This window comes from Ornithodoros turicata, chromosome 5 (genome assembly GCF_037126465.1).
Source record: "Ornithodoros turicata isolate Travis chromosome 5, ASM3712646v1, whole genome shotgun sequence".
Lineage (NCBI taxonomy): Eukaryota > Metazoa > Arthropoda > Arachnida > Ixodida > Argasidae > Ornithodoros > Ornithodoros turicata.
The window spans coordinates 18,109,711-18,137,653 of NC_088205.1; the positions used below are offsets into that span (position 1 = coordinate 18,109,711).

Genomic DNA, 27,943 nt, shown 5'->3' on the forward strand with positions numbered 1-27,943 from the left:
GTGACCATGAAGAATGGGACGAAATATTCTCGATAAAGGTCTCGATAACTTGAGCAGACACGTAAAGTGTGCATAAAATTGCGCGTAGTCCCTGAAAGATGCACGCGAAAATTTAGGAGCTCAATTTAATAAAGCCTGTTAGCTTATGACTATCAAAACCTGCTTTGCACGAAGCCGTTGAAAGCGCAGTGGATGCTCTATTAGGTCCTAAAAGACGAAAACGCGATGAATTAAGCAAAGAAAAAGCAGGAGGAGCAGCGTTGAAAGAGAGGGTTAATTAGAAAAGGCCTAACTTAGATGCGCTTTCAGCAAATGCGAAAAAAAAAAAAGTATGCGTCAAAATTGGATACTGTCAGCTCTCCTTAGATTGGAGCCTAAAAGGAGATCTCATATCCGCATCGTGCGGATATTTTTTTAAAGCAAGGATGGGCATAAATACGTTTTTGGAGTATTTAGATATACACAGGTATTTAAATACTCTGCATACATAGTTTTCAATATATGTATTTCAATACAAACTATAAGTACAGTATTTAAGTACCGTAACTACTACCATAACTATACTGTGAGCAATATGTCATCTGGAATTACGGAAATTATGATGGTAGTAACAACAAATCAGCTGCACTGTTAAAACAGAACTTCACCACATAGCACGCTCCTAGCCAACAATCATTTCCAATAATATAATTCTGTGTCCTGATTTGTTCAAAACGGGAGGAGGCGCCTATCTGGGACAAGATAATGTGTCCCAGATAGGCGCCGCCACCCATTTTCAACAAATCAATACACAGAATGATAACATAACAGTGTAGGACCACTGTTATGTTATCATTCTGTGTAGGATCAATAATCTGAATAATAACAGTGTAGGACCAATATCATTTATTTGTGAGACTATCATGGTGATTTTAATATTAGAGGTACAGCAACTCCACGTGCCCGGGCCCCCGACCCGGCCCGCGGGCCGGGCTGGGCTTGTTATTGGCTGTGCGCTCCTGGTCGGGCCGGGCCCGAGACGACAGAATACGCCAACACCGCGGGCGGGGTCGAGCCCGGGCCGACAAAAGGCGCCAGCACGGCGGGTCGGGCCGGGCCGACAAACATGCTTCCGAGAGCCAGGCTCGACCAGGTACGCAGCTAATTCCACACACTGGAGGAGTATTAGCTCATATCACCACGCGCTTGCGTCATTCCTGTACATGTGTTTGCAAAAACAAGTAAAGGACACTGCATTATGCGTATGATTCAACCCTTTCGAACCTTCTGAAAGCGACTTCACATTGCTCCTCACTCCTCACATATCCCGCAGTCAAGTTCGCATAGCTTGGTGAGAGGGGCAGAGATCGGGAGAAGGAGTTTGTCGACAACGCTATTTTCTTCCACAATAACTTAGTAGTGTAACGACAACGCGTATGCCTGCTTGCGTTCTGGATTTAATTTAGTCTCGTGCTATTGTGGTGTTAAACCGACAGTTCTTCTATGTTTGTGGCGTGTCTTCTCTTCTTATAAATTTACTTATAAGTTTGTTTGATAAGAGCTAGAAACGCGTACGCCACGGCTGGAAATACAAGGCCGGGATCAAACTCGCTTAGTCACCGGACCGGGCTCTATTCAGCGTGTGACTCTGCCGGGCCGGGCCGCATAAAAACATGAAGGTCCGGTGTCTGAAACGGGAAAAAGTCAGCTACGTGTCGGCTACGCAGTCATCATGAGCCTTAAGCCAATCGGGAATATAGAGCACTGTTGCTCGACAAATTTAAGATTATGTCTCACCAGAAGTCACCCCGAGCCGTTTTACCACCATTTTACGGGTAAATTGAACATAGTTCGTGTTTATGATTAAAGGAGGAAGTCACTGAAAAGTCACTAATTTCTTAGGAACTTGAGGCTTTGTACGTATTTGTCCTTTCTATGTGTTCCAGCCTCAGAACACCAATTGCCATCATAGCTAGTGTTCCTCGTCACATGTAGAACTCGTTGTGCTGGGCTTACATGCAACAAGTTGTTAAACTACGCCGCCAACATAACGTGTCCCTCCTCTGCTTTGCCGTACCTTCTCAAATATGAAGCAGTAAAACATGGCTAGAAGTCCTGAGGTCGTCACTGTTATACCGAGACTGAGAGATCGAATATGCATGTTTCTGAAACAGACGACAGATTTTCGACACGCTGTGACGTTGTCGCTTGCAAAAAAAAAAAAAAAAAACTAAATAAAAGGAAATTTCAAAAAAAGTCAGTTGTCCGGATCAACGCGAATAATACCTCGGAGCATGGCAAAAATATTGCTACTAACCTGTCCGAAGGAGAAGCTTTCTTTCAGGGACATTGTCTCTAACCGTATAGTCAAACAGCGCAGGCACACAAAGAGTTCAAGTACGTCGTCCCTTTCCTGCGTGCATTATGTGCTTTCCAATCATGAGCATGGTTCCTGTATGACCTACCTGTTTGTCTTGGGGTTAATAGGATGTTTGCGTACGTGCTCGGATGCCATCCGCTCGGTATGCGCTTTCTGAGTGGGCACTTCCGAATCCGCGTTGCGCCTCCTCTATTGAATGGAAATGATCATATCGAACCGGTATTGCCCCAAAGACCTCTCTCTGCAGCACACTCGTATGACACGCGAAACAATCGTTATCAATAACGCCGGTCTTCAGTGTGAGGATCGAGCATATTAATTGGGAACTATAGGGAATGATAATCGTAGATCGCTATGCTAGACAGATAGTATAGAACAAGAGGTCTTAGGTTCTCGTAAGGGGTTTGATAATGCAGGATTTTACGCGACGTGTGACGACACAGTGGTCGATCAGGATATTCATTTTGCTTACCTCAAGGTCCTTCAAAGTGCACTGAAACTTCAGATTGTCCATATCCCTATTCTTCCTATTTAACTTCTTATTTCACCTCCCTCATAGAGGAAGTGCTTTGACGCAGCTCCAACTGAAGTTGGCCCAAGGTGCATGCAAACCCCAGTTTTCCGCTTTCCTGTTGTACTATTTAAATCCGTTCACGTCTGTAAACTTCTCACAGTCACGGTATACATCACAACGTAGCGAATACAAAAACAGAATTAAAAAAATAAAAATAATGCCCTTGTATCTCCTATAGTTTGCACTTAGTCGCTAAAAAACCGTGTTGCAAAAGAACGCTGATGCAACTCGGGCACCTAATTTCAGTAGCTCACCCTGAACATCTTTCGCTCTCCACCTGCGTTAATTGTTGAAGGCGGCTTCCTGGACGTAACTGCTTGTTTCTCTAACCACAACCCTCTCTAGCAGCCTCGTGGGGCCCTTAATTATAGGGATCGACAAGACGCTCCCCAAGTCCCAGGTGTTACAACTTAGCAACTACCCATCAAGCCTCAGAACCGCTTCCCGCTTTGAACTTTTTTTTTACACACTTCATCACAGTTATTCTCACGGAACCAACCCCCGAGTTACATGCGAACCAGCGACAACGAGTACGAAACATCTTTGTTCTTTTGGTTTTATTTTTTAAGGAAATTTGTTCTGCTCGACTTTGAAGTTTCGAAATTTGCTGCGCGTGCACACCAGCTACGCGGTGGCACTGAAAATATATTTTATTGGCTGTATCGATCTTTCTAGAGAAAATTGCCGGAAGGGTGTAAGAACCATCACGAAATAAAGAGTGAAAAATCGACGTATTTAATGGGTTGCCTCTTTTGATCTTTTGTTTGGTAATTTTTTTTGGGTGGTTCGCTAAACTAAGGCCAAAGTAAATATTGTGTTTTACAAACTGGTTAATCATGGCAAGGTTAGAAGGAAAGGGTTGAGGTTCAACTTTACTAACATAAAGTAACTTCTGAATCTGTAGAACCATGCTTCCTGCGTTACCTAGTTTATTTATTTAAAATAAAAAATTGGAAACTTGCGCTACACATTTGCAGGAGTGCTCTTGTAATTTTAAGTGCGGCATGAACCTTAGGTCGGCATTATTTTGACCTTTCCTAGTTGAAATGAAGCGAATTACCTGGTAAAAATGAATTGGTGCGAATCTTAACGCAACGTCTTATCAATACAAAACAAACAAAAATCATCCTATCATCATCCTATTTCTCCTACCATCATCATCATCATAACAAAAATTATCAACATAGACCACGTGCGTATATCTCGATCAAATAAAATGTCATGCATTACGTAAAAGCGGATCCCTTCATCTATAGGTAATCTTTGCTGCTTCGTAGTAAACATGTCGCCCCCGTAACGCAACAGAACCCACATTGGCTGGATGAACTCTGTCCGACTCGCATATTACCAGGAAAGGGTGTCCAGGAAAACCTATGTACAAACCCCATCAGCATACAGGTCTACGCTACGCTGCGAGTGTGAAAAATGCATTAAGACGATACCTTTCCCGAGTTCCCGTGCATCGATTCCCCGGAGGTTCGTCGGTGATGTATTCCTTTCCCGGCCGTAATGGTCAAGTGAGAGAACATTTCGACCAGCGGATATCTATGTGTGCATCTGCGGCTTCCGGAGTACGTGTCGTGTAGGAGTCATTTCTTCCCTGTGAATGATGACTGCGTGTGTTTACCCTGAGCGTCTGATTGCAAAAAAAAAAAAAAAAAAAAGAAATGGACCGAGACCATCTCGTGCGGTGTCCGTCAAGATAGTGCACCTCTCTCCACCGGGTGTGGCCGAGTGGATACAAGCTGGGAGGTGGAGGGGTCGAGTCCTTCCACCGACTGTGTTGTTTGAGGTTTTCCCCGAAGTTTATGGCAGACGTGCGTGACGGATTTCGGCACTGTTCCCTCTGAAGTGCACCCACACTCTAAAGACAGAAGTTCGCCACATAGCACGCTCCTAGCCAACCATCATCCCGAATAACAACGTTCCTCTCACGTGATTTGAAGAAAACGGGGGGCGTACACCATTTTTGCGGCAACTATGAGCTGCATAATGCCACAAAAATGGCGTACGCCCGCCGTTTTCAGCAGATCGGGGGAAATAACGATGATGGTTGGCTAGGAGCGTGCTATGTGGTGAAGTTCGTTTTTAGGAGTGCTGATTTGTTGAAAACGGGGGCGTACGCCTTTTTTTGTACAAATTATGTACTACATAAGTGGTACAAAAAGGCGTACGCCTCCCGTTTTCAAGAAATCAGGGGCGAGAACGTTGTGTAGAACGAGGCGTACGCCTTTTTGTATCACTTATGTAGTACAAAATTTGTACAGAAAAGGCGTACGCCTCCCATTTTCAAGAAATCAGGGGCGAGAACGATGTCATTCGATATGATGGTTGGCTAGGAGCGTGCTATGCGGAGAAGTTCATTTTTAAGGGTTTACTTGTCTAAAGTATTCTACTATTCTCACTAGGCAAACGTGTTACAGCACTCCCACGACCCTCAACGTCACCCTGAAACATAAAGAAATTTCAATGACTTTCGGGCAGTCCATGCGTCACCGACGAAAGTTTGGAATACTATTGGTATTGTTGTAGTGCTCTAGAATATTGGTGCTTTATCTGGTGAAAGCCTTCGTGACGAAGAGTATTTCTGAGAGCGAGAGGGGAAAAAAGAAAGCAGTGCCACGCTGGAGGCGTTTCCTTTGTCAATATTCCTTCACCGACAGGTGAAACGGATGTTTTTTTGTATTCTCGAAAGAAAAGGCAGGGTGCGACATCGAGCGCAGAAAAGAAGGAGTTGTGCCCCATATTTATTGGGCTCGAATGGTCGGAGTCCCGTTGATTTTTGTCATTTTCGGACACGATGTTGCGAGCGGGCTACGCCGAGGTACACAGGCCAACGTATGATTCTTGTGTACCCATGTAGAATGCTGCCTAGAAAGGAACAAAGAGACGAACGGGTAAATACCCTGCAGTTTTCCAGAGTTTTTGCTCGTTAAACTTTTGACAGGATGCATATGCGGATGCTGGTACGATATTAAGGAGAGGTTTCTTACGGAGAATATGCCCTAGCACTTGCTGGCTTATTTTGTGGTTACCACGAGTTATCGCCGTTATTGTCAAGGTGCAGACTACCCTAATCATCTTCACAAATAAAACGTTATAACCTGCGCGAACGTATTAGAGGCATGATTACGCAACGCATAAGAAAATAAAAAAATAAAACATGCATAACCAATCCGATCGAGAATAACCGATACTCGAACAGATTGCTGAAACACGACTAAGCCTAACCGTATGATCGCAGAACAACATAGTAACTTTATTGCTTGGAAATAAGAGCCACCCGTTTTTTCAAATATCATTTTCTTCCTAAAGCGAGTCACGAGCACGAGCGACACGTGTGCGCGCGCCGCCTTATTCGTTGGGGGGAGGACGTCACTGTGACGTAATCACATGGGCGGACGTTCCCTGTGTGGGATGGACGCGACTTCCCAGCAAAAATGGTTTGCCCGCTGATAACACGCGTTTTCTCTGACCAGGTCCCTCGTGTGAAAGAATGAAGTCCGTCATAGTGGTGGTGTGCTTCACCGTAGCCCTCCTTCCACTTGCTGTCCACTGCAGGTCGGTTCTCAGGTGAGTTTACTGGTACTAAAGTAGACATTGATTGACGGATATGCTAGGTTTTCCGCGCTGTCGCCCCTTATTATTGCGAAAAATGCGGACTTTGTCGTCAAAAAGGAAGTGTTCGGAACAGTCAGCGTGCCTCTCCGAACGAATGCGAGTGCGGTTCGTACGATACAGTAAACGTATTTTTGTTCGCGTTGTATTAAATTTCGCGAATTTCACGACCGCTAAAAAATCGTAAACTATTTTTACTCGCGAACACAGCCTGCCGTTTATCCTGCGAAAGGAAACATCCTTGGAATCGCGAAATTAAATACTCGCAAATAATTTCGCAAATGAATGAATGCACGATTCGCGAAAAAATTAATACATCGCGAATAAAAATACGCTTACAGTATTTCTAGGCTGGATGAAACTTTATAGTTAATAATTATTTATCAAGAGATAACAAAGCCGGTCACGTAGCCAGTTTATGAAATTTCATGTGACTTCTACAACGAAACCAGGTCACGGTTGCTTCTACGTTTCGTTGTGATGCTATTAGCAACAAGTTAGCAGTAATTAAAAACGAATAACGGAAATATGCGAGATATTTTTCTGTGAGTCAAAAGTGAGGAAAATATAAGTGCTACGACAGCGAGTAATTTATTCAGTAATGATTCTCATAAGTTATAACATCACTCGAAAGTAACTTTCACAAAAGCTGAAATAATTATACCCATAATCAGGTACTAGCAATTGCGAATGCAAAACTTTAATTTATGCAGTATGACATAGCTGTCGACGTTCATCACCCTATAGGAAATGATACGTATGTCAACTTGTCAAGTTAACATTCGCTCGCTCGTGTCATTTTTTTTTCCTACATTGTTCTACATTGTTCGTGACAATTTCTTTTGGGACGACAAAAAGTAAGTGCAATGATGAGTATGTACGGCAGGAAGGCCTCCTTTCTCAGTGTTATAGCATAAGCGAAATTTAATTTACCCGGATCTTTCTTCCCGCAAAGAATGTGCAGCGTTAACTAACGCTGAAACGTCTGGACAGAGCGCGGTAACGTAGACGGAACACGGAACTTCAGCTCCGGATCTATGCGATGTAGCAGCGACGAATCACTCTGCAATTGCACCCGTCGCTGTCTGCACATTTCCTGCGACAATGACCTTAATGAAGATGTAACATCTGACTTTGAGTATGTCACCGGATGTAGTGTTGAAGATAGGTGTACTATGTCCGCTAGTTCGTCTGCTGCTTGATTCCCTCCTATAGCCACATGTCCAGGAATCCACTGCAGAGTTACTTTGTGGCCGGCGACTCTACATTTGTTGTATTCATGGAGTATTTAGCGAACTGTTGGTGTCATACAGCCATTTCCCAAGAATGAAAGCATGGCTCGGAGTCCGGCTTTTGAATCGCTGTATACCACCCACTCGGCAGGTGACTGTTGTGCTACTACGTACTGCATTGCTAGCTGGATGGCCACCAATTCTGCTGTTGTTGAAGTTGTTTTGTGCGACAGTCGTGCCATTCCCTCTTTCCTGTGCAGTGTAACCACAAAAGCAGATGCTGAGCCTGATGCCGTCGTCGAACCGTCAGTGAAAATAGCAATGCTGCTATACAGTGACGCTCCATCATAGATAGACAATGCTGTCTCAGCACTGTCGTGGGCAAAGTGGACTTTGGGTGGTGTACTCCAGGCACGGAGATGCAAATCCGCGGTAGCTCTAGAGTCCAAGAGGGATGCTGAGTCGCTCTTGGAGGCTGTGTTTTTGGCGAGTTGCGCTGCTAAGGAGCAATGGCTTTGTAGAAATCAGAATTTCGGCATCTCAATTTCCGTGCCAGGGGGTGCTTGTCATGGCGCAGATTCAGGCGCAGATAGTGGCGCACTATTTCTTGCGTTCTCAGCACCTCTACAGGCAGTTGTCTATAGCTTCTGCTATTGCCAAAACATTGGAGGTAGCTCGAGGTACCCCGAGGCAGATTTTAAGACCTCTTGTTAAAACTCTCTGTAGTGTCCTCTCTGCTGTGTTCCTTATCCGATATAGTACAGGTAGATGGTAAGCCACCATTTGCCGAATAAGCGCCCGATGTACCGTAAGTAGGGACTTCGTTGACATTCCCCAACGGGGGCCGGAGAGACGACGAAACACGTTGACCCGTGCCTCAGACCGCGCTCCTGAATATGTTTTATGTGAGCAGACCATGATAGTCGAGCGTCAATAACGACTCCCAAGAAGCGGTGATGAGACACCCTCTGAATTGGTAGACCATTGAGAGTCAGTTGAAGACTCTTCATTCTTTTCCGAGTAGACGGGAGAAATACAGTCTTCTCGACAGATACGTCCATGCCTCTGTCCAAGAGGAAGGATACTGTGCAATCTAACGCATTCTGCAGTCGCTGTTGCAAAGCAGGCAACCAGACGTCCATATACATATATCGTCAGCGTAAATGCTGATGTAGACATTCTTGGGTAAACGGTGCGGTAAATCTGCCATGATTACATTGAACAGCAGAGGGCTCAGGACCCCACCCTGCGGCACTCCGCTACCGAGGTCGTGATAATCACTGTTCCCCTCCTCAGTCTGTATGTACACAGACCTTCCTTGAAGATAGTCAGCAATACACCGCAGAGCCCGACCACTTATCTCCCGAATGTACAGTCCATGTAGCACGTGGCCGTAGCTCACCGTATCATATGCGTGTTTAATGTCAAGGAAAGCTGCCAGAGTAGTTCGGTTTTGGGCGCGTTCGTGTTCAACAGAAGTGACGAGGTCCAAAACACCATCCATAGTAGCCCTGCCCTGTCGGAAACCAGATATACATTCCGGAAGCATCTTCTGGCTTTCTAGGGCCCACTCTATTCGACCTAGGATCACTTTTTCCATGACCTTACACAGGCAGCTTGATAAGCTAATTGGTCTGAAAGATGCTATATTCCTGTTCCTGGGAGATTTTCCTGGTTTCAACAAGGGTACCACTTTAGAGATTTTCCAGCCAATTGGGAGCTTGCCATCGTTCCAACTCTTATTAATGATACCTAACAATGCCTTCAGAGCGGAGGGTCCTAAGCCAGCGATGTGTTTGTATGTAATACCGTCCGGACCTGGGGAAGACTTGCTTCGCCTTGATCCTATAGCTGCCTCCAGCTCTGTATAGACTGAAATCATTGTCGAGGGACGTACACGGGGCGCTATCGGTTAGCACAGTGCTCCTTGTAGCATTTTCCACAGATGCCTTGTACGCACGCGTCAGAGAGGAGGTAGATGGCTTCGTCAGTAGGCTACAAAACTCATTTGCAATAGACCTCTCGTCGGTACTGAGGTGAACAGACAGCGCCCTGAAAGGGTACGATTGCGTAGTGTTTACTGTTCCGAGATGTCTGCATTACCTGCCATAGGCATGTCATAGGTGTGAATGGTGATAGTGATGAACAGAACGATCTCCACTGTAGTTGAGACAATCGTTGTAAGTGCCACCGTATTACACGCTGCAGCCGACATGCTTCCCGATAATCGACTTGATTTCCTGCTAGGCGAAACCTCCTCTCTGCTCTGCGTCGAATCGCTCGTAGCCTCTCATACTCTGCGTCTACGCGCGTGTGCGTGTTAGGAGAGCTCTATGACGACCTTTGAGGCTCCGTCTGCTGTTTTCTTCACAGCAGCGACAAACTCTTCCTCTGTAGTTGCATCTGCGACATCTATAGCTGATTCGGTTTTATAAAGCCTCCACTCCACTACACGGACGCGGTGATGTCGTTTCTCAGAGCCGAGCATACGACGTCTAACGAGAATGGGCATATGGTCGCTTCCCAAGGAGTTAACGTGCGTAGACCATTCGATGTGGCGTGCAATGTCCGTGGAGCAGATCGTAACATCTATTGAGCTGCGACCACGCGGTCCGCGGAAGAAAGTGGGTGACCCATCGTTGACGGAGATGAGGTGTAATTCTTCTAATAGTGTTTCAAAAAATTTGCCACGAGCGTCAGTGTGCCTGCTTCCCCACAATACACTATGGGCGTTCATATCGCCACACACGATGACAGGAGGAACACCACTCAGCAAGTCTCTTACCTGTTCCAGTACGCCAGTACGTACGCGAGCGACGGGCCTTTAAATCTCAACTTGAAATGCTGGATCAGAGGCCATTCAACATCTGCATAGTTCTCGGCCCATGGAGTAACCGTGGACACCAGTGCCGTGCACTTGGCGCTCTTCTTTCCTTTCTGAGGGCCCCCGGCCTCCTTCATGAACTGTAGGGATTTCCTTCCCTCGTCATCCTTTCATGTGAACCTTTTTGGAATGGGGTAGGGTCCTGCACTCAACGCAGGGAAACATCCCACATCATCATCATCCATTCATCTATGTTGTTGTTGTTGTTACCTGTTCCACTGTGACTTTTGCGTTGGACAATATATATGCACTAGTCACCGTAACGAAGATGTTGTTCTGTCTGATGCGGCACGTCACGTATTCGAAGTCTTCGTCGGTGGACGCACGTAGGAGAGCACATGGTATGTCTTTTCTCACACATAACATGGCTCTGCTGGGGTGATTAATCGAGTGAGAGTGGTATGTCTCATAGCCTGACAGCCTGAACCTGTCGTTTACCCTAGGTTCACTTAGGGCCAGTACTGGAAAACGATTACGATGAACGAAATTGCGGAAGTCACCCATTTTCTGCTGTAGACTATTAGAGTTCCATTGGAATATAGTGGCAGACTTATTCACTTTAGCCATTATATGGGTTCGTTGGACTTTGTGCGAAGGTGTCGCGCCAAATGTACGAACGAGACCTTTAGAGTAGGCTCAGGACTGCCGATTCGAATGGCAAGATGAGCTGTATGATACGTCGTGCATTCCCGGGAAGCGCGTCCAATGTGCATAACTGGCGTAAAGCCGTAAATAACATTGTTGCAATAGTAGCTGCGAAGCTGGTTGCGACCTGTCGTTGCTTCATTCTCACCATAATTCATCCTCTCATATTAACCACTGTGAAATGGGGTAGTGTCCTGTGGCTACCACGGGGAAACATCCCATGTCATCATCACTTCTTCATTTATTATTGTTGTTGTTGTTGCGAAGCTGGTGTACGTTGGCATGGCTTCGATGGCATTGGTCGATGGCATTGCATTGGTCGATGAACGATGCTGTTGGTTATCACCAGGATGAGCCAACTTATTGTGTGGCATGCACTCACTTCTTGCTGAATGCGGGACGGGTGCTGCGAGTGCGCTGGGTGAATCTTCCACCTGTTCCCATACTGCCGGTGAATATGGCTTAGTCTCGTGCTCTCGTTCAGTAGATGTCTGATATTGTATTTGCTGGAGAGGAGCATGACTGCGTGCATCCTTATGTCTTGATCTCTCTGTAGTTTCAGACAAGCAAGGGAAATCTGATATTACATCTCGCTTTTCATTTGCTACCGCCATTGCTGGCAGTGCTACTGATTGTGTGAGCTGTTTGTGTGTCTTATGCGACATGTGGGTCCGCTGGTGCGTTGCGTTCTCTGACCTATTTTTATCCTTATGTTTTCCGTTCACTGTTTGCTTCGCCTGCCTGTATGCGCTATTTGAGCGGGACCTCTCCCTTGCGATGCGCCGCTGCATGCTGAGCTTAGGACATCCTTTCGCAGTAGCAGGGTGGTTCCCTCCGCAGTTTACACAAATGGGTTCCTTAGTCCTACATTCCTCATCTCCGTGGTTGATGCCGCAATTGGCGCAAAGTTGTCTGTTGCTGCAGCACGTCGCGATATGTCCATAGCGGGAACATTTATCACACTGTAGCGCTCGTGGCTGGTAGCGGTAGACATGCATGCTGACCAGCTGGAAGGTGATTTGCTGCGGGGGGTTGTCGCCAAGAAAAGTAATCCGTACAGCTCCGGCGCCTCTTTTGATACGGCGTGCTGCAAGGACTGGGGTGTCACGTTTGATGCTTTTTAAAATTTGGGCATCATCGAGAGAGATGTCGATATCTTTGACTACCCCAAAAGAAGAGTTTTGGGGGCGTGGCTCGTAGGCACGCACAGGTATTGTGCATATGGTCGTCAGCTTCAGCAGGCTAATCTTTGCAGTTGGATTGACGACGTCAACTGCTATGATGTTCCTTGATGGGATTCGACGAATTTCTTTTATTCTTCCTGGAAGTTCTGAGGTAAGATACTCGGACGACTTCAAGTGGTTCATCTTCGCTAGTTGCGCATCCCGTTGAATAGGTGCAAAGATGACAGTCGTTCCTTCTACTGAGAGTATCCTTCTGTCATTGCCCAGGGTCGCTTTGCGTGGACGTTTCTTCTTAATCTCGGTGAACCCACCTTCTTCATCGGAAGTGGTATTGAGGGTTCTTGACGGATCGAAGCCTGTCGCTGGCCTCTTCATGTTGCACTTTTATATGTTATCATCAATAGTGCTATCGCTGTCCGCGGAATAGGATTACTTATCATTTCTGTGCTCGACATGTATTCATCGTTTCCCGATTCCATACTGTAGAGTGCACAGGCGCACAGGTGCGCGTGGAGCGCACCTTTGCCCGATAGCCACGCAGTATATCGGGAGGTACTGGGAGTTAGTCGCAAAGAAGGTAACACAAACCTTGTCTAAGTGTTCCTGTCGCTGGAAATGAGTTAGGAATACGTTAGGCTCAGAAATGAAGAGCAGTCAAAATTATCCGACTACACTGCGTGATCGTCGTAGTCCAGGTCATGGATCTTCTATACTGCGCTCCCGTATGTTGTCATAGCCAGAGGCTTGCGCAAAACTGCACCCTAGCCGCAACGTCGGAAACATTTCAATTTTTCGAATTTAAAGGCGCAGTACTCTCATATCTCCCCGCTTGCATGAGCTTCAACAACGCTGATAGGTATAATCCAAAAATAACGATACAACATTGATTGTTAACATATTTTTTTTAATCGAGTACTTCCAAAAAACATTGTTTTAAACTTTTCAGATCGAGGATCCGTTTATCGCACATTTCCATCGTTTTCTGAAGAACTCCTAGCCTCTACTAAATTCATTCGAATATCCACTTCAAGTGAAAGCGCAAAAATTAATTAGGAACGTGTTGAAAAGCGTGTGGTTGGAAAGGAAAAACAGTAAAACGTAAAATGTGTTACGGTGTCGTACTGGATGATAAGAGAAAGTTGAAGGACTTGGAAGAACAACATAACAGACAGATAGAAACGTGAAAGCGTTACAAGAGTGGGAAAAAGGTCTTTGCAGCCACGCTTGAAACAATAGGGCGCATTCAAAGTGCATTTTTGTTTCGAGTTACATTACCTTCGGCCCAATCAGAATCGGAGACCTCTCGCTGAACCCAGCTTCCCGTGGCATAGTGGTTAGGATGAACGCTTTTCACGCCGAGACTGGGAGGTCACGTGGGTTCGAACTCCCGCACCGGCTGTGCTGTCTGAGGTTTTCCCTGGGTTTTCCGGCAGACTTTCCAGACGAATGTTGCACAGTTTCCCCTCAAGTCGGCCCAGGACGCATACTAACCCAAGACCCCTCCTCCTTCCTCCTGTCCTCTCTCCATCTGTCCACGTGTGTACGCCGCTCATAGCCACAGTTGCTTCGCGGCGCTAACGCGGAATTTAAAAAAGGCCGAAAGTAAGAGGTAAAGAAAAAAAAAACTCCAATGTCTGTTTTCACAAGAATTACATTGGTGCAGTGTGGCCAAACCGTTCCTTAAACAGCCAACACTTTGCACTCGACTGACTTTCTTTCCCTCCCGGTTTCTTTTCTCCTGCAAACATTAAAATAGAAAGAAAACTCGGTTAATTACAGATATAAATCACTTTCATATTGTTGTTAAAGGAACATGGAAAGCACCTGGAACAGAATTTTTTACCCCGTAATATGAACATACTCTCAGGAACCGTCACGCTCACGCAAAATGTTTCCTTATGGAAGTGCGAATTTCCTGAGAAAATTAGCTTACAAGAATGCGCGCAGCAGCAGCCATCTACTCCTACACTCTAAAACCAGGTGGGTGGTGGCGGTCGTGGTGATGGCGAAATGGCTCGCCAGAGGTTCTTCTTCTTCTTCTTATTCGTCTAACTGGATGGTGTCTGGAGCTATGTGGCCTCCCTGGTGGGCACCTGCAACTCCATTTCTTTTAAGCTTCTAGCCAACCATAATCCCGAATGACAACGTTCTCTGCCTTGATTTGATGAAAACGGGGGGGGGGGGGGCTCTCTTTGCGCACCAGGATTGTGCGCTGCTCTCATGCTTTTCCTGCGGATATCCCAGGGATTCTTTTTCTTATTCAATGTTAGCGCCGCGAAGCAAGTGTGGCTATGAGCCTCGTAGAGATGTGGACACATGGAGAGAGGACAGCAGGAAGGAGTGGGGAACACGGGGCTTAGTATGCGTCCTGGTCGGACTTCAGGAGGAACTGTGCCGACATTCGTCTGGAAAGTCTTCGGAAAACCAAGGGAGAAGCTCAGAGAGCACAGCCGGTGGTAGCATTCGAACCCACCGCCTCCCAGTCTCCAGCACGACCTTGGCTACCACCAACAAGCGGGACGCTTTAACCCGCTCGGGCATGCCGCTGGTTCAGGGCTTCTAGTCCTAATTTCGTCTCTTTCTGACATATTTTTTCTCGAGTCCCTCCATGATCCTCTAGTATCGCAAGACATCTCTGTGAATTGCAATCTTCTAACAATTTCAGCCGAAGTCGTCGAAGTGGGATCTCGGACCAGCGCTTGGCCGAACTGGAAACACTGGCAGGACTAAAGTCGCTGCGCCATCGGCTCAAGGGCATCACCTTCCCTGTTGCTTTTGGGCTCATTGACCCAAACAAGATGTAAGTCAATTAATTACCCTTCTTTTGATGTCCCTCCATTCATTTATCCTTGTTTTCTCCTGCCGCGGTTTGCTCTCTCTCTCTCTCTCTCGAGGTTTTCCTCTTTGCTGCTGCTATTTATTTTCTCCCGACTACCAGTATTGAAGTAGTCAGCGTTGACCGCGTCGTGACTAACATCTCCATGTTTTTCTTTTTCCTATATCGTATATAATCTGAACTTCCATGACTGACAAAAAGAAACACGATATCAAACACTTTTGTGTTTGATGTCGTGTCGTCACACTCACACACTTGTTTTCCGGACACATAAATGTTCTTCTGTTTCCATTGTCGGCGTCGTCAGCATCATCCTCATCACCATCCTCTCATTTTTTCCCAATAGCAATGGGGTAGCATTCCGCTCAATGAGCGGAAGTCATCCCCATATCATCGTCATCATGTATTTCTCCCTCTCGCTCTCTGTTTCCATTGAGGACCTGGAAAGAAGTGACATTCATCATCTCACAATAAAGTTGTTTCTTTTTCCAATATTGGAAATTTACACCTCTTTTCTTTTTGCGCGTTCACGTGATTTTATTATTTGTATTTTTGAGAAATGATTTTGAGAAATTTTTGAGTACTAATACCGCCGATTAATCTTGAATCGTCGTAGTTACCTGACTTCGCTTTCAATTACTCAGAGACTCGCAAGACACGCTTGATCTCTACGGGCTAAGAAAGAATCGATAGTACACCACCACAACCAAGCAATTCAACTTCAAAGATCATCGCCACCGGCTGTGTGTGGGGCTCGGCTTCTGATCAAAAACTCGCACATAACGAGCGCTAGCGTTATTTATTTTATTTTTTTCATTTTCTAACGCTTACACGGTTCAAGCAACGAGGTAGAAAGTCTATTCTTTTTCGCCTGCTCTACCTGCACCTCCTGAACTAGTTCAAGGAGTGCAACCCTCTCGCATTCTTTTTGCCATAGACCTCGCATGTATTAAAGAACTGGCGCAGCACTTTTGTTTTGAAAAGAATGGACCTAGAGAGGGTTCAAGTGCGACATGGCGGCACGAGAAAATTTTTTTTTTGTTCGCATAGCTTTCGAGGGTTTCAAGGACGGCTGTAGAAAACTATAGAACTAGACGTGTGAGCCTTTCCCAGCACCCTCCCCCTCTTTTATCTCTTCCCCGAGCAACGTGCCGCCAATCTAGGCAGCCTGACCCCCCCCCCCCCCCCCAAGATTCCAGATAGACATTACGAATGGCCCTCGGGCGGGAGAATCACGGGAAAAGTATGTATTTTATCCGTTCTGCGTAATATCCTCAAGTTCTGCTGGTACGGAGATGAAGCTGAAGATAGGCTGACGCATCTTACGCGTAAATCCACTCTCAACTATTATTGTAACTATTAAGTTGAAGCGCTTGGCTGTGATGAGGACGATACGAAAGGGAGAAAAAGGGGCGAAAAGGTGGGGCTTAGTTGTTCCTATACTCTATAAGAAATAGGAAAAAAATGGGAATGAAAAAAAAAAGGTCAACCTCTGAGTGGACTGTAATCGCATTATTTGCGAAGTGTAATTTCAATCTAAGGACGCAAAAAGTTACATTACACAGATTGTTTCAAACCGCTTAGCGAATAAACGAGCTGAGCCAGCGTGTCTTGGTGGTTCACACACACACACACACAAAAGCGGAAATTCTTCTCTTTATTTTATCGTGTCTTTGCTGTGCATAACAACCACATTTTCTTTTCCAGTGGTAAAAGGAAGCGATCCTTCGAGTCCTTGGAAGACCTACAGCGGTCCGCTGAAGACCAGAGGACCGACGAAGGCGTGGACGACATCTTCACGGGTCTTCCAGCCACTGTTGGGCGAATGCGTCGCTCTTCCGATCTTATGCATACGAGATAAGACGTCAAAGACAGTGTCAATTCTCGCTTCACAACATGTACGCAACGACAGGATCTCCTCCCTTCCGTGTCCGACGCATGACTCTCTAGGTTAGGGCTATTTATTTCAAGTTTTTAAACTGATCGGCTTGTACATAACGACAGAGACATGCGTCGGGGCCCTAATGTAATTTATTTTGTAGTATATAATTGTTTGTCCGTGCAATAAAAATGTAAAACGAATGTACGTCGTTCGTTCAACGAGATTCTTCCGTTTCCCTGTATATTCATGGACATACTATCAACAGACAGCCCGAGGACATGCTGTCGACATCAAATATGCTCCATCTTCTTTTGCATGCAGCAAAATTTCTCCAGACATAGCGTTATATTTCTTACGCACTGTAAACACGCACATAAATGGGATGATGATGTGATGAGTCATTCACCACCGATGTGGTGGTACGCACTGTAAAGTGAGAGGTAAACCTATATAGGGACTGTGCGACAAACTGGTGGCGCCGCGATGCGGCCTCCGGAGAAAGTACCTTGCGTGATAGCCGCCGGGTAGCCAGCTTTGTTTACATGTGAAGTGCGGGTATCTTTTTTTGCCACAGCATTGCTAACTGTGCCAGCACCTAAAAGAACTCTTCATTAGGGACCAGATGCTTCATTTCTCGTGATTTCTACGCTTCCAATACCACCGAGGTCACTAGACTCGCAGCGAATAGCGTTTGTGACGCGCGTTCGGCCATTGCATGAGGTGTGCACAACATGAGCGAATATATTATATTTCTTTTGTTCTAGTTTCAATGAAACTGAATGAGGATCTGCAAAATGATCAATAATTTACAGTTGCCACTTTCGTGACGGTGAAACGCCGCTGGATACTGTATCACCGTCAAATGCACCGACCAAACGGCAACCTATTTCGAGATAATGATTGAGGTGTTTCATCGCCAGTGCCCAGAGCCGATATTGCTCTCGGTATGACGAGTCTCACAGTGAGAACAGAAGTTCTACGTTGTCCAAAAGGTTTAGTATTTACTCAGAGACAATTTCAAAGCTGTCGTCCCGCAAGCTTACGGCGGTAGCCGACGTAAAAACTCATATACTTTCTTCTTTGAGGATCTCTTTAGAGTTATTGTATCTGAAGATACTGGAAAAACTGCAGTACAAGTTCAGGCAATAAGTTGTGATCCCACATGTTTATTTGTATGGATAAAACGGACGCACGATGTAAATTTCAGTGACGAAGCTATGTGTGTGCAAAGACGACGAAAGGAATACAAGACTCAGTCAAAAACATGATATTACAAATGGCTGGAGTCAGAGGAATACACGTATATAACCTTCGCTAGCAAGCCATTTTGTGAGGAGTCAAATAACCATCCTCTCGACGTATCACTTACAAGTGTTTTGACCGGGCAGACGCGAGTGGCTGTTCTCCTTCCGTACTGTTAGATGCATTATAAATACGGTGGTTGCTTCTGTGCAGTTTGTCTCCATTCTCTTCGTTCGCGCCCCAGAAAGGTTCCACATTATTTGCACTTCGAAAATTAGCCCTTCTAATTACGGAGGTCGCCACGCAAGCTACGGTTCCCACTTGAGAATGCATAGAACGGGTGGCCTGGTATCACGTCGGATACGTCCAAGACCGCCACTGGCGGCGCTGTCGCGACGGAGCAGCGCGCCCCCTGTAGGTGTCGCACGGTCCCTATAGAAACTGTGCCCTCCTCTTGAAAGATTGTAACTTGGAAGCTTCAGATAGAAATTAGCTCTGCTGTACATTGAGCATTTCTTTAGCAATCTAATTTCAAAGATTGCAGCGCCAAGCAAAATTTGCGGACTCCATGATGCCGCATCTCTGAGGTGATTCGCATGCCACCTATTGAGAACGCGAGCAACTAGACTAGCCATCTGGCAGGTCGTGCCTAGCTACAATGTGCGCGTCGTCGTCGAAGGTGCAGGGTTGGTGCATCCCGGAACACCAGAACGTAAACCGGACATCCGTCGAAATCGCATGGATCCGAGACGTTGCACGCAGCAGCGATACCAAGCGACATTCACATCTTCTGGTGGTGGTGACGATGGAATTGCTTGCCGTAGTCGGCCACGCTTAGGCGGGCAACGTCACCACTATCGCAGGGGGGTGACGGTGCGTCCTGGGCCGACTTCACATGGAACCGTGCAGACATGTCTTGAAGCGTCTGGGGAAAACACAGGAAAACACCCAGACAGTACAGCCGACGCCCGGATTCGAACCCAGGTCACCTCCAATGGTCACTCTATTCATTTCCCTTTCTATTAGACCCTTTTAAAAAATGAGCGCCACCTGTTGCGCTTTCGTCGAACTGACCTGCACCGGCCATGTTGCGGGAGAATCCAACGCAGCAGCAGACTGCAGACTAAATCAACCTATGAGCTATTGTGAATTTATCTTCCCTTTTCTCTTCGTTGAAATGTGCAAATGATGTAAAAAAGTACACATTTGAAACTTTCTTTTCAAGTGTTTATTTGTTTTGTACTTGACAATCAGAAAATATAGGCAACAGTATTTGAAAATCAAAATGTGTCAGCTTAGGCTACACAACAAAATCGACCCACGTGTCCATGAAATTGCCATTTGCCCGAGAATTTGGTTGTGGTTCTCGTGATTTCTGTTTAGTGAATCAGCGATAAAACTTGGGCGGGTTGGTAGAACACAATAAAAAAGTTAAAAACCCCAGTGGGTTGTGGACAGTGATGGGAAGTAGCTAACTACATGTAGCTAAACAACTAATGAAACTACTGCAAACGTTGTTAGAAACTATCTCTGGGAATGTAATTATAACTAGTAGTTAAACTACATTTTTCTGTAAACTACATTTTTCTACACAGCAGTTAGGTTACTCCGGGTTACAACTACTTCGCATTTTATGACTTCTTCTCCAACCCGCTTCGGAGCTCTCCTCGAGATCGTTTAGGATGGGCAAAATAAAATTTTCTGCTGTGCGCGTCACATGCCGGTATAAGGAACCGACAGCACGGTTAACTAGAGAAAAGGTGGAGACTCTTTTATCTGGAGCAAATGTCTACGTGAACCGTACTCACGGGAATGGTTGCACTTGCTGTTTCTCGGCACGCTCTACTGATTTCTAATTTACACCTCGGGTCGTCATTGAAAACGTAATCACACGGAAAACATAATCAACGTAATCATATGTAAAAAAAAGTAATCATATTAAGCAAAAAATATATAATTAAGCAAAAAAAAAAGCGATTAAAACACAGGGCAACGAATACTCCAGCAGTTCTGCTTCATGTAGAGCGCATCGTCCTGTTTAAACTGTCGGTGTACTTTAGGCTGGACACCGCACAAGACACCGAGGTAGTTAAAAACGTAGTTAAACAGCGTCGGCAGTAGTTACAACGTAGTTTTAACTATTGGTGCTATGATGTAGTTATACTAGTAGTTAAACTACAAAAAAGTAGTTGCCGCCCTGTAGTAAAGATGAGCTTCTGTGAAGCAACTATGCCACAGCAGACCAAAGGCACACACGCCATCACGAACAGTGCATCTGAGCCAAACAGATCAGCGACACGTAGGGGTCATTTCCTTTTACATCCTTTTTCTTATCTTCGTAGCACGATGCCTTGATGAAGTACATAACTTACTGTATATAATAATGTTTCTTTGTTTGTAAGGAAAAACGAACGAACGAACGAATTAACTCACAGTTCATAGTGTAAAGCGTCCCAAATATGCTCATGTCAAAATCTGAATTCTCCGAAATGTGAACACGCCGGCTGCGAGCCAAATACTATCTTCACTCCCCTTGTGAACAAACTGCTCAATGTAAGAGTTGTAACTTGTGAAATTTCGCACATGGAGCCCAGGTGTATATCGATCGCTGAGCGACCCCTGGTTTGCCAATTTCGAACGATGCGCAGCTACCCAGAGCTGACGAGCCGCAAACACGGCGAAACACGTGTCCTCCGGTGCTGTCGCATCGTTCCATGAGTGTCTGTTTCTTGCGTGCAGCCATAGAAGCCATCTTAATCTGTAATTTTGAATTTCAAACACGTCTAGTGTCATTTACTTGTTTCTTTAATGGCTTTTTTCCTGCATTATAATTCACTGGCTTGCACTGTGGCTTTGAGGAGTGCTCAGTCACCCTCCCAGGTGTATATCGCTCGCTGAGCGACCCCTGGTTTACCAATTTCGAGCACACATACCACAAACACGTTGTCGCATCGTTCCATGAGTGTATGTATATATATATATTATATATATATATATATATATATATATAAGAGGAAGAAAGCCATTAAAAAATAAGAAAAATGACGCTAGATGTGTTTGAAATTCAAACTTACAGATTAAGATGGCTTCTATGGCTGCATGTAGAAAAACAGATACTGATGGAACGATGCGACAGCACCAGAGGACACGTGTTTCGCCGTGTTTGCGGCTCGTCGGCCCTGGGTAGCTGCGCATCGTTCGGGATTGGCAAACCAGGGGTCACTCAGCGAGCGATATACAACTGGGAGGGTGACTGAGCACTCCTCAATGCCACAGTGCAAGCCAGTGAATTATAAAAAGAGGAAGAAAGCCATTAAAAAATAAGAAAAATGACGCTAGATGTGTTTGAAATTCAAACTTACAGATTAAGATGGCTTCTATGGCTGCACGTAGAAAAACAGATACTCATGGAACGATGCGACAGCACCAGAGGACACGTGTTTCGCCGTGTTTGCGGCTCGTCGGCCCTGGGTAGCTGCGCATCGTTCGGGATTGGCAAACCAGGGGTCACTCAGCGAGCGATATACAACTGGGAGGGTGACTGAGCACTCCTCAATGCCACAGTGCAAGCCAGTGAATTATAAAAAGAGGAAGAAAGCCATTAAAAAATAAGAAAAATGACGCTAGATGTGTTTGAAATTCAAACTTACAGATTAAGATGACTTCTATGGCTGCACGTAGAAAAACAGATACTCATGGAACGATGCGACAGCACCAGAGGACACGTGTTTCGCCGTGTTTGCGGCTCGTCGGCCCTGGGTAGCTGCGCATCGTTCGGGATTGGCAAACCAGGGGTCACTCAGCGAGCGATATACAACTGGGAGGGTGACTGAGCACTCCTCAATGCCACAGTGCAAGCCAGTGAATTATAAAAAGAGGAAGAAAGCCATTAAAAAATAAGAAAAATGACGCTAGATGTGTTTGAAATTCAAACTTACAGATTAAGATGGCTTCTATGGCTGCACGTAGAAACACAGATACTCATGGAACGATGCGACAGCACCAGAGGACACGTGTTTCGCCGTGTTTGCGGCTCGTCGGCCCTGGGTAGCTGCGCATCGTTCGGGATTGGCAAACCAGGGGTCACTCAGCGAGCGATATACAACTGGGAGGGTGACTGAGCACTCCTCAATGCCACAGTGCAAGCCAGTGAATTATAAAAAGAGGAAGAAAGCCATTAAAAAATAAGAAAATTGACGCTAGATGTGTTTGAAATTCAAACTTACAGATTAAGATGGCTTCTATGGCTGCACGTAGAAAAACAGATACTCATGGAACGATGCGACAGCACCAGAGGACACGTGTTTCGCCGTGTTTGCGGCTCGTCGGCCCTGGGTAGCTGCGCATCGTTCGGGATTGGCAAACCAGGGGTCACTCAGCGAGCGATATACAACTGGGAGGGTGACTGAGCACTCCTCAATGCCACAGTGCAAGCCAGTGAATTATAAAAAGAGGAAGAAAGCCATTAAAAAATAAGAAAAATGAGGCTAGATGTGTTTGAAATTCAAACTTACAGATTAAGATGGCTTCTATGGCTGCACGTAGAAAAACAGATACTCATGGAACGATGCGACAGCACCAGAGGACACGTGTTTCGCCGTGTTTGCGGCTCGTCGGCCCTGGGTAGCTGCGCATCGTTCGGGATTGGCAAACCAGGGGTCACTCAGCGAGCGATATACAACTGGGAGGGTGACTGAGCACTCCTCAATGCCACAGTGCAAGCCAGTGAATTATAAAAAGAGGAAGAAAGCCATTAAAAAATAAGAAAAATGACGCTAGATGTGTTTGAAATTCAAACTTACAGATTAAGATGGCTTCTATGGCTGCACGTAGAAAAACAGATACTCATGGAACGATGCGACAGCACCAGAGGACACGTGTTTCGCCGTGTTTGCGGCTCGTCGGCCCTGGGTAGCTGCGCATCGTTCGGGATTGGCAAACCAGGGGTCACTCAGCGAGCGATATACAACTGGGAGGGTGACTGAGCACTCCTCAATGCCACAGTGCAAGCCAGTGAATTATAAAAAGAGGAAGAAAGCCATTAAAAAATAAGAAAAATGACGCTAGATGTGTTTGAAATTCAAACTTACAGATTAAGATGGCTTCTATGGCTGCACGTAGAAAAACAGATACTCATGGAACGATGCGACAGCACCAGAGGACACGTGTTTCGCCGTGTTTGCGGCTCGTCGGCCCTGGGTAGCTGCGCATCGTTCGGGATTGGCAAACCAGGGGTCACTCAGCGAGCGATATACACCTGGGAGGGTGACTGAGCACTCCTCAATGCCACAGTGCAAGCCAGTGAATTATAAAAAGAGGAAGAAAGCCATTAAAAAATAAGAAAAATTATGCTAGATGTGTTTGAAATTCAAACTTACAGATTAAGATGGCTTCTATGGCTGCACGTAGAAAAACAGATACTCATGGAACGATGCGACAGCACCAGAGGACACGTGTTTCGCCGTGTTTGCGGCTCGTCGGCCCTGGGTAGCTGCGCATCGTTCGGGATTGGCAAACCAGGGGTCACTCAGCGAGCGATATACACCTGGGAGGGTGACTGAGCACTCCTCAATGCCACAGTGCAAGCCAGTGAATTATAAAAAGAGGAAGAAAGCCATTAAAAAATAAGAAAAATGACGCTAGATGTGTTTGAAATTCAAACTTACAGATTAAGATGGCTTCTATGGCTGCACGTAGAAAAACAGATACTCATGGGACCAGATACCCATGGGACCATGGGAACAGATACTCATACACATACTCGCTGAGTGACCCCTGGTTTGCCAATCCCGAACGATGCGCAGCTACCCAGGGCCGACGAGCCGCAAACACGGCGAAACACGTGTCCTCTGGTGCTGTCGCATCGTTCCATGAGTATCTGAAGTTCACCTACCTATTAGTTCACCTACCACTATTAAGTTCACCCACACGTATTCAACTGCAACTGTTAACTTCCTAGATGTTCAGGTAAGACTACAAGACGGAGTTCTAAGCACCGACCTATTCCGGAAGCCCACTGACTCCCAACAGTATTTGTCCTTTCATAGCTGTCACCCACGGCATACAAAGCTTGCCATCCCTTACCGCCAAGCCCTTCGGTACAGGAAAATCTGCTCCAACGATGACGATCTTGACAGGAATCTAAATCAGTTGCAACAAACATTCGTTGACCGCCATTTTCCACCGAACCTTGTGAAAGACGCTCTCAACAGGGCCCGAAAAATAGAGCGCCAGTCACTATTCGGTCCGCGAAAAAATAGCACAAAAGAGGACGCTATCAACCTGATCGTAACATTTGCTGGAAATATCCCAAACATTAAGGGTATACTGAATCGACACTATAGCATACTTCAGCAATCCGAGCGCACAAAGGAAATTTTTCCGCAGGCACCCCGTGTCGCCTACAGGCGCGCACGCAATCTGCTAGATAGCTTAGTTCATTCTAAAATCAACGAACCAAATGATTCACCAATGGGTTGTCACCCATGTGAAGGCCGCAGATGTCAAATATGCAAATCAATGCAAAACACCACCATACCCGAAAGTACTAGTTCTCACTTCAGAGTGACAATTAGAGCAAACCTAGACTGTAATTCGTCCAACGTTATCTATCTCCTTCAATGTAACGCATGCCAAGCACAGTACGTGGGCCAGACAAAAACCGCATTCAGAATCAGATTTAACAATCGCCGATCGGACGTGACGAAAAAACCGAATCTTCCAGTTTCACGCCATTTTAGCCAGCCAGGGCATTCAATTAACGATGTTTCAATTTTCCTTCTTCAAACAAACTTCCCCAAGCAGCACAATGTACTGAAAGTCGAGTGCAATAGGGGTGGACGGTATGTGTCTTATCAATGTTCCTTAGGTTCAAGAATCTGTTCAAGGTCTTCCACCTACCCGTCCACCCCTATTGCACTCGACTTTCAGTACATTGTGTTGCTTGGGTCAGTTCCGACCGGTGCCGAGAACAGCGCGAATCTTACCTTATCTACAAATTCCAATCTATCATAAACGAGGACCCCGGTGTACTGTCAACAATAAGAAACTTATCTGCTTAGATAGTGTACTGCTGCTTGTTCCCCTTTTCTTTGCAGAACAACAGTCCATAGCCCTTGGATTCCATCCCACCTCCCGGACTATGACCTCTTCACCGGACATGACTCAACCACTTCCTTGTACTTGACCTGCTGACGGCCGCCAGGTGGCGGGACCCCCCGATTGTGACGTCATTGTAGCACTGTATAAAACTCCAAGTGTCATTTGTCATTCTTCAGTCCTAACGAAGGCGGAGCTTCCGCCGCAACGTTGACTTCCCCCTTAATTTTCCACTAGTAAATAAATAACTCCCCCTTTTTCTACTTCCTACATCTTCGTTGTCTGCCTCATATTTTGTTAGTACATATATATATATATATATATAAAGAGACGATGATGAGATGGGGCTGATGCCGGCCAGCAGGCTCGGCGCTGCCCCACTACCATTTGATGAGATAGTGAGAGATGATGATGGAGGTGAGGATTCAAAGCCAAGTTCTGCATGATGGTATCTTCAAACATGGTGGCTATATTTCACTTTACAGTCCCTTTAATTTCAAAGGAGGTTTTGTAATTCATTTTCGCTTCATTAGATGCGCAGCACTGTGGAAACTTTTTACTTGGCATTTATAAGGTTTGAAGGCACTACCGCATCAGGAAAGGTGTGTATGAGACCGATACGGTATACGGTAATGTTCGGCACAGTCTATACTTGGCCAAGTTTCTCATCCTAAAACAAGTTACTGATTAAATAAACGAGTTCTAAAGATTCGGACTCCCTCAGCAGTTAAGCCAGAATGACGTAAGCAGGGCACACGAATGGGAGCGCAGCGCAGTTTATGGTCTCCGAGGTGGTCTGCTTCACGTTCACACCGCGATATACTGAGTAAAAGGACCTCGGTAAATACGCCGACTCTCTTTTACCAGTGTGAGTGCTGACGGACGTGACCATGTTGCGTGGAACACGGTGTTATGCTCCTGGTTGTACAAACAGGTACTTCGATAACCAGAAACAGCATTCGACGAGTTATCTCAGACTTTTCCGTGACCTGGAGACGCCATCACTTCCGCACAGCCTTCGGACGCGAAGGTCTCTCTGCCGCCCCTTGATTGGCCTTGTCTGCGCCAAAGGGCGCTCGCTGATTGGCCTTGTCCAAGTGACGTTGACAGAGAGGGAATTTCGGAATGCATCGTCGTCTGCTCTCGACATGCATTACATCAAATTGCACAAAAACAACTCCACTAATTCTCGGCGAGTGGCTCGGGACTAACATATCAATTTTTTTCTTTTACAAATCAATCAATCAACTCCACTAAATCGTTTCCAATTTTTGGCGTTATTGGCGGTGTGGCGGCCCGTGGACGACGATGAAGACGTGCCTCTGCTGGCGCGCGGCACTGCGCCTGCCAGCCAGTTCTACCGGCACCGTCCTAGCGTGAGGCCACGCACATCTGCCCGCTGGGACTTTCCATCATCGCCGGTCAGGACTCATATAGAGGAACACCACCTCCTCTACATTTGGTGACCCGAACAACGAACACCATGTTCGGCGTAATTCGGCCATTCACCATCCTACAGTTTTCAGCGACCAGCAGCAACCCAGCAGCGAACCACCCTCTACCAGGCAAGGCGCACCGCGACCACTGTTCCACCGGGGACCCGGAGGGAGACCACAGTAAACTGAGTCTCCGGCCTCCATCTGCTTCACGATGGTCCCCCCCCTTCGGCACTTCTCTGGCGACAAACAGCATCCCCTCTTACGTACCGGTCGCGGTACTGTCGCCCACTCAGCATCCCACTCACCCAGCAACGCAACTCAACGCATTCACTCAACAACGATCAACGCTCAGCAACTCAACGCATTCAACGGAATCAGCAGCCACTGCACGCAATCAGCAACCACTCAGCACTCACACCTCATCTCTGGAACCCGCCCGGATCGCAGCGCTCGTGTTCCCGCCATACCGCTGCTGCTGCATCAACAGCCACAATCACAAGCCGTGTGTCGAGTTGTCCACCATCCACGAGCCGTCCTCATTCTCCTCTTCATGGTATCGACGCGGCCCTCAACCGCATGCACCGATCCGCGTCTGAGGGGGGGAGTGATGTGGCGGCCCGTGGACGACGATGAAGACGTGCCTCTGCTGGCGCGCGGCACTGCGCCTGCCAGCGAGTTCTACCGGCACCGTCCTAGCGTGAGGCCACGCACATCTGCCCGCTGGGACTTTCCATCATCGCCGGTCAGGACTCATGTAGAGGAACACCACCTCCTCTACATCTGTGATGAACGAGGAGTAGAATGGCATATTGTGGTTTCGGAATCGATCGCGACGGATGCGATAATCGCCTTTAAGTCTGCGTGAAAAGATAGGTGAATCCGGTGAGTACACAAGTCGAAGCTACATTGCGAGGTAAGTCCGGGGTTTCCGCAGGTAATTTTCGGTTTCC

General features: G+C 46.4%; 1 protein-coding gene across 1 annotated transcript in view; it reads left to right on the forward strand.

Moving 5' to 3' along the window:
* LOC135395341 (uncharacterized) overlaps positions 1-17,437 on the forward strand; it is a 117,121-nt gene extending 99,684 nt beyond the window's left edge. The window contains exons 2-4 of the mRNA XM_064626578.1: positions 6,413-6,506; positions 15,162-15,296; positions 17,040-17,437. Coding sequence (XP_064482648.1) covers positions 6,430-6,506; positions 15,162-15,296; positions 17,040-17,193 — 366 coding nt within the window. The 5' untranslated portion in view covers positions 6,413-6,429 and the 3' untranslated portion in view covers positions 17,194-17,437. The remainder of the gene's footprint in view (positions 1-6,412; positions 6,507-15,161; positions 15,297-17,039) is intronic.
* The last annotated feature ends 10,506 nt before the right edge of the window (positions 17,438-27,943 follow it).